We start from the raw sequence: 11058 nt of genomic DNA, 5'->3' as shown, positions 1-11058 counted from the left end.
GTGGCGCAGATTGGTTAATTCCGCGCGTGTCAAACGACGCATGCGCACATTCAACCACAGCGAGGGGGGGCGCGAAGCGTCACGGATGGCGAGTCCGTTAGCGGCTCACGTGATTGGTCGGCTGTCCCGACATGTGACCAATAGGAGCCTCGAGCCTGACCTGGAGCGCCGCCATTGGCGGCTCGCGACCGTCGCTGGCGAAACGCCGCCGCTCATTGGGAGCCCGAACTGTCACTCACGTGCAGTTGTCGGGACGGCGAGTCGACATAAAAACGTCAACGTGGCCGCGCTGTGATTGGTGTATTTCCTTTTCCTGATCACGGGTTACTTTAGTTTAAGGCAGGAAACAAACTCTTACATAATATCTGCCAACGACTCAATAGGGGGAGAAAAGGCTCGCGTTTGTTGCAATGACGTAATACAGCATGAGTTTATTTCTGGTTTATTTCTTCAAAGTTTTGTTTCGGGACGACACACGCTTCAGCATAGATGGCTTAAAAAGGCCCGTGAATACAGTTCGGCGCACAAACTCCAACTACACGTTAGCGCCCCCGACTGGTCAGTGCTGAGTACTGCACACGTCCTGGAAAGTGACCTCAAAGCATTGAATGACATTCGTTGACTCTAAATTAAGCTCTACAGTCTTTAAACCCTTAAAATATTTTATATTTATTCAAAATTTGTCAATGCACATGATATAACGTTAAAAGGTTAAAAAAAAACCGAGCATTTACAACTATCAAAACTGTTGTTGTGAGTGTTAAAATTTAAACATGCAGTGTGGCATTGACCAAACTAGGGGGGAAATTCCCTCCAGAATCCAGAATTTATTAATCTCTATCCCATTATCAACATGTGCAGGCTTTGGTAACCATGGAAGAACTGCCTTTTTATCTAAATCACAATAGGTGAGGACATGAGTCGTTTGGCAGCTTTATTTCTAGTGTTTTCATGCTTCAAAGCAGCTTCTTTATTAATATGGTTTCTTTTGTCAAGCATGAAGGATTTAGAGGATTTAATGTGAAGAGCAACGACAACACCGAGAAGAGCGCCACCTATGACAGACGAAGGGAAACCTAAACTGTTCCATTATTCTCATGTTCGACCGCCACATCTGATTGATCCCGCTCGAAATAGAAACAGTACATAAAAGTCACCACGAGGTGGCAGCAGAGCTCCGTCTAAAGAGAAAGGTGCAGTTATATTTCAGCCACTAGAGGGAGACAAACACCCGCAGATGAAGCCACAGGTCGCTGGTTCTCAGGTTCTGGTGTTTGGGACAAATGAGAAGACAATAAAAGTCCTTATTTCGGAAGGAAAAAGTGAGATTTTACATAAAGCTCAGACACATGAAAGTTATCTCCAACATCAAAGAATACAAGGATTCCAAGACCAAAAGAGAGAGAGAGCTGGAGGAGATGCTCCAGAACATGGAGAAACAAAAAGTGGAAGAGCTCCAGGTACGTTGGTTCTTCAGGCACCTCTGAGAAGCTTCACCTTTAAAAATGAAATTTAAAACAAATCTTTGTCTTTTAACAGCTGACCACAGGAGATGTGGAGAAGGGAAAGAGGAGGATTTGGAGGGTGTGGAGACGTCTAAATAAAAGGCTCCTCATCATCCCTGATCGCTCCTCTGCTGCCACCATCTCCTCTGCTGAAGCTCAGATGTTGGAGTCTCCACACACACTCAGCAGGAACAAAGGTGTCTGCTGCCCGTCGTCCTTAGCAACGGGGTTACACAACAGCAGGATGCTTCATGACCAAAGGTCAACGTCCCTCTGGAATCAGCAACATCACCAACATTTATCCAGCACTTTTCCTTAAAATTCCCTTAAAAGCTGTTTTGCTAAAAGTCCCAGCAAGAACCACCGGTGGTCACATGACCTCCTCGGCAGAGTTAATCATAAAATTTAAGCTGAAATGAGACACAAACACATTAGTTTGGTTCTGTATTGGTTGACAAAGAAAACATTCATTTATAACATCAATCATGAGTTATTTGGTCATTAAGAAACACAAATGATGGCCAGAGACGTCAGTTTAGACACATCCGCCATCCCAGAATATATCAGCGTTATCACATTATCTTCAGCTTCTAAGACGAGCAAAATGTCTGACAATAAGGCTTCAAAATGAAAAGCTGCTTTCCAGAACAGAACAAGTGAATAAACGAGTAAATGATGAAAATCTAACGAGTCGAAAGCTGCCTCAGTTAAACTGAGATTAAAGAGGGTGAAAACAGGCACAGAGAGGAGTGAAGGCAGCAGCAGCTTCATCTCCAGACGCTCCTGAACGCACCAGACGCTCCTGAACGCACCAGACGCTCCGAACGCACCAGACGCTCCCGAACGCACCAGACGCTCCCGAACGCACCAGACGCTCCTGAACGCACCACAGCGGCCACTTCAGCTCACCAATCAGGCACTTTGAAACCAAGGAGGAGGAGGAGGAGGAGGAGGAGGAGGGAGCATCACGCTCCTCACTCCACCGTTGGATCCCGGACCTGCACGCTCCCGTCCTCCATCCCGAAATACGCTCGGTCAGCCATGCCGACGAACAGCCCCGTTTCCACGACGCCTGAGGACGGACGAAGGGTGAGTGTCCCACCGGGGGACGCCGCGCGCTCACGAGGTCTCGGCCAATCAGAGGAGTTTCTCACCTGGGATCATCTTGATGGCCGTGTTCACCTCCGTCCAGTCCTGAGCGCCGTCGAACTTCCAGTCCAGGATGAAGTTGCAGTTGTCGGTGACCACGGGGCCCTGGGAGCAGCAGACCACCGCTCAATAAACACCTCCACCTGGCCTCTGAGCCCCCCCCCATCACTCAGCGCCACCACAGCCCCCCCCCCATCACTCAGCGCCACCACAGCCCCCCCACTTACCGCTTTACTGACGGCCATGCGCAGGTTGGCCACGCCCCCGAAGCGTCTGACGATGGTCCTGCCGACGGGGACGTGCGCCATGGGGATGACCTCGATGGGGACGCCCTTCTTCCACTGCTGACCCAGAACCTTCGAGTCTTTCCTGAACGTGGGGAGGAGTCGTCCGTCAGAAACATCGGAAAGAACAAAGCCACGGGTCAAAGGTCAAAGGTTAAAGAACCTGAAGTCGGCGATGACGACGAACTGTTTCGCACAGCCGGCGACGATCTTCTCCTGCGTCAGGCAGCCGCTGCAGCACGAGGAGAGACGGGTGAGCACAGACGCTCCTCCACATGTTCCTGCCCCCCCCCAGACAGGAAGTGTGCTCACCCGCCACCTTTGATCAGCGTGAGACGGGCGTCCACCTCGTCCGCTCCATCGATGGCCACGTCCAGCTCCGGGTGCCTGTCCAGGTCCGACAGCGAGAGGCCGTGCTGCAGGATCAGCTGGCGAGCCTGGGGGGGGCGGGGGGTGATGGGGGCGGGGCATCAGGGTGACAACAGACAAGCAGAAGCTCGCCATCAGAACCGTTGCTACATTCTTTGAGCAACAGGATGGACTTTAGTCATGTTGAGGTCTGACCTGGAAGGAGGTGGGGACGCACACGATGTTGAGCTTCTCCTGACGAACGCGCTCGGCTGCATCAACACACACGCACACACACACACACACACACTGAAACCTGCCGTGCGTGTGAACATGGACGTGTCACCCCAGACTTTGACCCCCTCACCTAATCTGTCCACAGCGTAGACGATGGTGGAGCCGCTGCCCACTCCGACCGCCTGGTTGTTCTGGGGGAAGACGCAGAACATTTGAACGGAAACAAGGTTTGGATAAAATTAAGCCCTGCAAAAATAAAATCCTAATAAAAATTCCGCAAATATTGATTTTAGAACACGTCGAAACTAATTAAAATAATGCTAAGATGAACTAAGCAAATATGAACATTAGTCACCAGCACTTCTACTGTGGTTACATTTCTACAGGATTCTTTTGCTAATACGAGATATTTTATTTTATTTGTAGATAAAATAATTTGTATTTGTATTTTATTTGTTATCTTTTGGCAAGTTGCTAAAATGATTATTCTTTGTCAGAAGGGTCCACGTTAGCTAACCAAAATCCTCGGACTAACATGCAGAACAGAGATAAACCTTCTCGAAGGGAATAATTAGATAACTGATTATCTAATATTATCTAACAGCCTGAAACCACGTTGCTTAGAATTTATACCAAGTTGGCTAACTCTGCTACCATGTGGCGTCCGAGCTAAAAACACTATCAGAAATGTTGGAAAACGGCAGCGATGAGATGAAAACTCGGTACCTGGACGTGGTTGTCCACGGCGGCGTAAGCGGCCAGTTTCTTGGCCTCCTCCGCCATGATCGGACCGGACCGACTGGCGAGACGCGCGTTTTTGGAGCCGCACACAACCGCAGCCCGCCTCCGGGATGTGGACCAGAGAGATCTGCACAGAGAGATCCACCCCTGAGATCTCATGACCCGGCCCCCAAACCTGCCGCAGGAACTCCCTCCGCACTGTGAGTCAGCAGGGACGGTGTTCGGTTAAAAACCTGCCCACTGTTTGCTCAAAGGCGTGTGTTCCTGCGCAAACGCAGCGCAGCAGTGACGTCGTTTGGCGGTGGCCCGCCTGTGTTCCTGCGTAGATGCAGCGCAGCAATGACGGTGTTGATCATACCCTGCCACTCTTCCTTCGGTTCTTGCGCAGATGCAGCGCAACACTGAAGATGAAAGTGCATGAACGCGCAGCCCCTGTTGCAGTAGTAAATAAATTCTGTGGATTTGATCATGTAAAAAGCAACTCAAGCCATAATATGTTTTTTCAACGTTTACGTAGAGACGTAGTGACTGATGAGGCTGTCCAGTGGGTGGCGCCATCCCCAGTGTTGGTTTATCCTCGTAGTCACAGGTTTAAATGTTACCCTAAGTTGTCAATCCCACATGGATGGAATGTGTGCAATTATCAATCAAGTTCTTCACTCCAAAATTTCTAAATCAATAAAAAAACCATTTGGATTATTAGTTGTCTTGGTCACCAGATGGTCTACGGCTGCCCCCCGGCGGTCAAACGTAGCATTACACGTAAAGTGTAAGTGCACATTTCTATACTAAACAACCACAATTCTAGTGTGTAACACAACCACGCAGACACACAAACACACATTACATCACTACTACTTTTTATTTGGCAAACAGCTGAGATAGTCTCTCTTTTTCAGTGTACAGTATACTGTATATATACTTTAGTAAACCAACACATTCTGATTGATAACCATTTTTTCCTCATTTTTACATATTACAGCTTACAAATATAGCTGATCTTTTAGACAAAAATTACAGTTTCTGTTTGACACCTAAATTAGTATGCTATATAAAACCCCACACGTCTTACATTCATGAATAGAAAAAGTCGGCTATAGGTATGAAATCAGGAAAAAGAAAAGAAAATAGAACCCAAAACACCACAGTACGCAGTCTGAAACCAATGCAACTGGGAGGGAGGTGGGAGAGGGCGGAATGTGGTCTTTCATTCTCCATTAAATGTTCGTCTCAGAGGAACTGAACGTTGCTGCTATGCCCAGCTCAGGTGGCCAGTAGAGGAGATACTGAGGAACAACAACAACACGGTCATAGAGGAGCGGCTGAAGCTCTGCAGCCCAAAGTGGATCCAGCTCGGGGTGGATTCTAATGGAATGTTGACACAAACTAAAGTTGGCATTGAAAACTGTACACATGACCTCACAGCTGCCCGCCATTGCAGCTTCCATGCCTCGCCGCCTTGCTGTGACGCGTCTGGATGAACGTCTGGAAAACAAAGCTGAAACCGAAGAGCATGAGGGAGCTGCCATTACACCGGGGGGGGGCGTTAGCGTCCCCGTCCTGGCCGGGCGGCGCCGCCAGGCGGCACAGAGCAGCCTTTTAGAAGCCGTTTTCACGCGCAGTATTGCTGGATATTGAGCATTGCATTCAGTTTATTGAAAAGGAACTAGTAGTTCTGTGTGGGATACGCCGCCGTTGGTATTCTATCAAAACCCCACGCGAGTCATGCTGGAAACGGCCTTTTTTTGGACTGAAGGTAACAAGAATCTCTGCAGACATCTGGATTTTCACGTGACAACGCCTGCAAGCATGAGCTAATCAGAACATCTAAATAGAAAAGAAGATCGGATCATTCTAAAACTTGTTCACACAGGGAAGAAGCGGAATCTTTGAACCCAACGATTCCTCCTTGACCTGCTGGACTCAACGCACCAGAACCGTGTGGGTCTTTGACATGGAGCTGGACTCTGATGTGTAAACACAGGCCAAAATGTAGGAAAAATCCACTTCAAAAGAGAAAAACAAGACCATGAACAAAACGGAGAATTCGCTCCCGGTTTGGGGGAGAAACACCACAACAAAATCTCATCAACAGCCGTCTCCATAAATAAATATTTTGTCTGGATTTCAACTAAAATACATTTCTATATTGCCAATATATATATTCTAATATATTTATAAAGATATGACAGGATGTTTTGGCTTGTGCTGTCGTTCTAAGTCTTTACATAAAATCTACAACTGCGGAATGTGTCGTTCTCTCCGGGACGTAAACACCGGGAAAATTCACCCAGGAATGGAAAACCAGGAATTCCCAACACACAGATCTGCAGCCAAATGCACCACGGTTGCGTCACGTGACGTCACCCAAGAATCGTTAATACTCAACGCCAGCGTTCACGTTGCTGATCACGTGCAACATCTGCGTGGAAATTTAGGCTGGTATAACTTGTGTGGGCTTTGGCGACACCTAGTGGTCAGAAACGGGATGTCGCCGAAGCCCCGCCCCTTTGACGAGTCAGCACCAGGCTACAATTTGATACCTGTGAAGTTTGTCTGTCCTGGGCTACGGTAGAAACCCGTGGGGGGGGGGGGGGGGGTATATATATATATATCTCACTATTGGTCATCTTTTATAGATTATTAAACATCTCACACACAACCTTTAATCTGAACTATCAAGTCTCAGATGGCAGCACCACAAAAATAATTTTACTATTTATTCATTTATTTTTGCTTTGTTGAGAATTTGGCCGCAGGAAAAGAGAATGTTAACTTTAAATTTAAACGCTAAGTTTTGCACGCGCACACACACACACACACACACACACACACACACACTGACAAACACTGACACTAAAGTGATGCTTGTGAACGTGGAGTGGGGACGGATAGCAGTTAAAAGGTGCAGTGAGGTTTTAACACTCTATGACGACAAGTAAAAGATGACGTTACTGAAATCTGCGTATTTACATGGACGCAAACACGCAAAGGAGTCGTGGTTGAGGCGGTGCTGCTCCTCCGCGGGCCCGACCCGGCCTCAGCAGAACTCACTGATGACTGGACTGGGAGAACCAGAAACAGGGAGTATGGAGGGATGTGGCACAGCTCGGGGTCAAACAGAGGTCACACAGGGAGTTCTGGGACGTTCCAGTCGTACTTCTGTTAGTTTCCCAGTAGAACGTTCCCCCAGAGAGGTTCTGTTATCTTCGTCACGTTTCCAGTGCTTCACCTGTGAGAGTGTTCTCAGCGGATACAAAAATTAAAACGGTCCGCAGCTCCTGCCTCCGTCTTCGTGTCCAAACAGTTTTGCATTGAAAAATATGTCGGGTGTTTTTTAACCTCCACTTTTTCTCTTTCTCTCTCTCTCTCTTTTTTTTTTTTAGATTGTGAGCGTCTGTTTCCGTGTGGATCCGGGACTCGTCTCCGTGTGCGGCTACATGTGTTGGGCATCCATGATGTCCAGATATTTGGCCTCAATGATGTGAGGAAGCACGTTGTTCCTGACAACAGAAGCACAAGAGTGAGGCAGCGTTATCACGTCCTGCTGGGCCCACGCCGCATCGCCTGGACAACCTGCTCCATCTGAAACATCGGCGCAGGTCGGCTCCCAAATAAAGGATCTGGTGACGTCTAAGATAAACACATCTGTACCCCCCCCCCCCCCCCGCCCTGGCAGCAAAGCAGCTTAATGTTTAATAATGCTTAGAAGCCAAAACAAATCTATTATTGAAGCTTTTCCTGCTCTTTGATGCCACGCGTGTGAATTATTCTCTCTATTGACAAATATCATGTTTAATGCACAACTCCACCATCTGCTGCCAGCAGCCTCCGCCCCCCCCCCACCAACGTTCTAAAAAGAACCCAAAATGACCAGAAACCAGACCCGACTGCGGCCGGGGTCCATCCGAGGCAGATTAAGGTCAGCGGGATTGCTCACCGGCACGCCGCTGAATGTCATCCCGCTTTTAAAAGCACTCGAGGGAATCATGTTGTGAGGCACGAGTGCTGCAGTCGTACCTGATTGGAATTAGCAGGATCATGAGCAGAGGGAAGATCATCTTCATGTACGGTATGGGGTACATGCCAAACGTGCACAGCACCAGCAGCTGCATCATCTGCAGGAAGGTGAAGTAGTGGATCTTTCTCTGGGGCACTTTACGGATGTAGTGGGTGGGCGGATAAGACGTCTGCGGGAGGTGAGAGGATCAGGACAGATTAAAAAACAATCTACCCCAGGTTCTCTCCCCTCACGGTCCTCAGCTCCGCTCTGAAGGAACGGAGCAGAGGAGCCAGCCAGCCACCCAGGCAGCTTCTACATCAGGAACAACCCGGAGATTCTCAGGGGGGTTCCAGCACGCTGCTGATCTCTAGAGAACAATCAGCCATGAAAGCTCACAGACATTTAGGTTCCCTTCATATCAAATCATTTTTGCTGGTTCTTCCGATGAACTGGAGGTAAATTCGGCTCATTTGGAGGAAGTATTTGATCTAAATGTAAAGACTGCGCCCCGCTGCCATCAGGGGGCGCTGGCGTCTCATGTTAGGGAGCGTGGACGCGCACGGTTAAATCAGACACGAAGCAGCAGCCTGATGGAGGATTCCTGATGTTCCAGCACAATAAAGAGCTCAGTGGGAGTCTGAAGTCCAGAAAGAATCAATAACCACAAATAAAGGCAGAAAAAAACTGCAAGGTCATTTTTTTGATCTGTGGAGACCTGTCATCAACATACGCCTCACACACACACACACACACACACACACACACACGGTCACTCACCTGCTCCTTGAGGAGGAGCGCCATGCGGTCGCACATCTGGTTTCCGTCGATGGAGGTGAGGGCGATGTAGAGGAAGAGGCCGTACAGGACGGGTTTGGGGATCCACTGCAGGGGGAGGGGCAGCAGCAGCACCGACACGCCGATGAAGATGTTGGCGGTCAGAGACGTGAGCCGGGTCTCCTTCACCTGGACGATCCTGAGCAGGAAGAGGCGCACAAATGGACGTCAGAGAGCAAACGGTGGCTTGAAACAACGAGCTCCGTTTGTAATCCTGGTACGACTGGATGAAGCTTCACACAGATTCTCTTGATATTAAAGTTAACTGCAGTAACCAGCTGCTCAGATGGAGATAATGTGGAGTAAACGTGTCCTGGACGGTGACGTCAGCATGAAAACGTGATCTGAACGAAGAAACAGGCTGAGAAATAAATCAGCTTTGATCAGCTCGTTCAAAAATAATCTCTTTAATCCATTTTTAAAAAGTATCACAACGATTCAACACCAGATGTTTGTAAAAATAGCTATTTGACAACTGCTGTGTGTGTGTGTGTGGTGTGTGTGTGTGTGTGTGAGTGTGTGTGTGTGTGACCTTGGCCGTGACCTTGAAACTGTCCTCTAATCTTGGTTTGTTGAAAAGGGAAGCTGCCATTTTAAGACTGTCACACACACACACACACACACACACACACACACACACACACACAGAGCTTCCTAATGTTGTGTGTGTGTGGTCTTGTACTGGACATTGCGGTTGGATCTCCCAACTTCAGAGGAGAGTTTGAGGGTTTAACGTGTGTAAGATGCAACAACAGCTGTGTTACACTGCAATAAAACACAGCGTGCCTCATCAGTAAAATCAATAATGGAAGAGGACTCCCATTTATCTCATTTTAATGTTGTTTCTAATGTTGTTTCTAATTTATTATGGATTTCCATGCAGAGTCCTCTGGAAAGTTTCAATAATTGAGGCACTTGAGCACGATTTTACAGCAACTACAAATTGAAGAGTCCTAAATAGAAATCGTAAATATGTGATCACAAAGTTTACGCTCATGTCCAAAGCATCGAACTCAATCATCTCGTGTCTGAAATAACCCTTCACCCCTCCCTCCCAGAGCGAAAATAACACCTCGCGCGCTAATCGTGCAATCAAAGAACCCCAAATTACGCCCAGCACGCGCTCTGAAAAAGACCTTTAATTCAGCTCCCAACGAGCCGCGGCAGCGAGGGTGGCTTACTCACGTCTCATAAAGGTGCCCCCCCTCCACGCGCTGCTCCACAAAAGCCAGCTGGCGCACGTGAAGGGTGGAGTGAGGGAAGGCGGCGTGCATCCAGGGCAACCCCAGCACCGACATCAGTATGTTAATGAGACCGGAGAGCATCAGGTCCCAGTGATACGCCGTGCCCTTCAGCAGCCTGAGGAGCAACAAGAGCAGCACTATAAATCACAGCAACACACACTCACTCACACACACACTCACACACACACACCGAGCAGCGCGTATCAGAGGGTGCACTCACACACTCAAAGGGCAGCGCTCTCCTCAGGTTAGTGCTGCTCTTAACACAAACTGAACAAACTCTCAAATATTTTCCTTCCATCCGACACACACACATGGAAAAATCCACGTGCAGGATGTGTGTGTTGTCTCGTGCTTCCATAGGATGTAAAGCATGAAATCAATATGTCACTGATGATGACATCATAGGCCTGGCCTGACATTTGGCTAACTTCTCATCAAAAGGACGGCTGCGACCTGTAAAGCGCCACACATCATTAGTGAGGGATCACTGCCACACACACGTGTGTGTGTGTGTGTGTGTGTGTGCTGCCGCAGCGTCACGTCAGCGGAGCGACTGTTCTGCCTGCTCTCAGCCTGCGTTGGGAGCGTTCCAGAAGAGGGTCGGAACCCCACGGAGAGCAGGAGGAGCTGCGAACAGATGACAGCTGACAGGAAGGGGAGGATTCCCTGATAAAAGGCCTCACGCTACCTGCAGGATAACCTGATTTTAA

The 11058-nt window shown here is 48.6% G+C and overlaps 2 protein-coding genes and 2 long non-coding RNA genes across 6 annotated transcripts in view; 1 reads left to right on the top strand and 3 right to left on the bottom strand.

Moving 5' to 3' along the window:
* Positions 1-411: 411 nt before the first annotated feature.
* On the bottom strand, positions 412-2171 carry LOC130539799 (uncharacterized). Its single transcript, XR_008954222.1, has 2 exons — positions 884-2171; positions 412-643 (listed from the first exon to the last, which is right to left on the bottom strand). It is a non-coding gene; the product is annotated as an uncharacterized LOC130539799 (long non-coding RNA).
* An 11-nt stretch (positions 2172-2182) lies between these two features.
* Positions 2183-4519, bottom strand: rpia (ribose 5-phosphate isomerase A (ribose 5-phosphate epimerase)). 2 transcript variants are annotated; one of them, XR_008954221.1, is made up of 9 exons: positions 4250-4519; positions 3654-3714; positions 3503-3558; positions 3251-3375; positions 3102-3170; positions 2882-3023; positions 2660-2759; positions 2323-2577; positions 2192-2285 (listed from the first exon to the last, which is right to left on the bottom strand). XR_008954221.1 is itself a non-coding variant. In XM_057058403.1 (8 exons), the coding sequence occupies exons 1-8, from the start codon at positions 4421-4423 to the stop codon at positions 2480-2482; spliced, it is 825 nt and encodes a 274-aa protein (XP_056914383.1). In that variant the 5' UTR covers positions 4424-4519; the 3' UTR covers positions 2183-2479. The 2 variants fall into 2 exon arrangements, 1 of the variants encoding a protein (XP_056914383.1); XM_057058403.1 differs by having other exon boundaries at positions 2183-2577.
* LOC130539800 (uncharacterized) lies at positions 3422-5397 on the top strand. Its single transcript, XR_008954223.1, has 2 exons — positions 3422-3750; positions 4209-5397. It is a non-coding gene; the product is annotated as an uncharacterized LOC130539800 (long non-coding RNA).
* slc4a11 (solute carrier family 4 member 11) overlaps positions 5104-11058 on the bottom strand; it is a 46939-nt gene continuing 40984 nt past the window's right edge. For both annotated transcript variants that reach the window (XM_057058394.1, XM_057058395.1), the window contains 4 exons: positions 10287-10460; positions 9045-9240; positions 8285-8454; positions 5104-7767 (listed from right to left, as the gene is read on the bottom strand). In XM_057058394.1, coding sequence (XP_056914374.1) covers positions 7701-7767; positions 8285-8454; positions 9045-9240; positions 10287-10460 — 607 coding nt within the window. In that variant the 3' untranslated portion in view covers positions 5104-7700. The remainder of the gene's footprint in view (positions 7768-8284; positions 8455-9044; positions 9241-10286; positions 10461-11058) is intronic.

This window comes from Takifugu flavidus, chromosome 16 (genome assembly GCF_003711565.1).
Source record: "Takifugu flavidus isolate HTHZ2018 chromosome 16, ASM371156v2, whole genome shotgun sequence".
Classification (NCBI taxonomy): domain Eukaryota; kingdom Metazoa; phylum Chordata; class Actinopteri; order Tetraodontiformes; family Tetraodontidae; genus Takifugu; species Takifugu flavidus.
The sequence above is the reverse complement of the archived record's forward strand: the minus strand, read 5'-3'. Positions and strand labels throughout refer to the sequence as shown.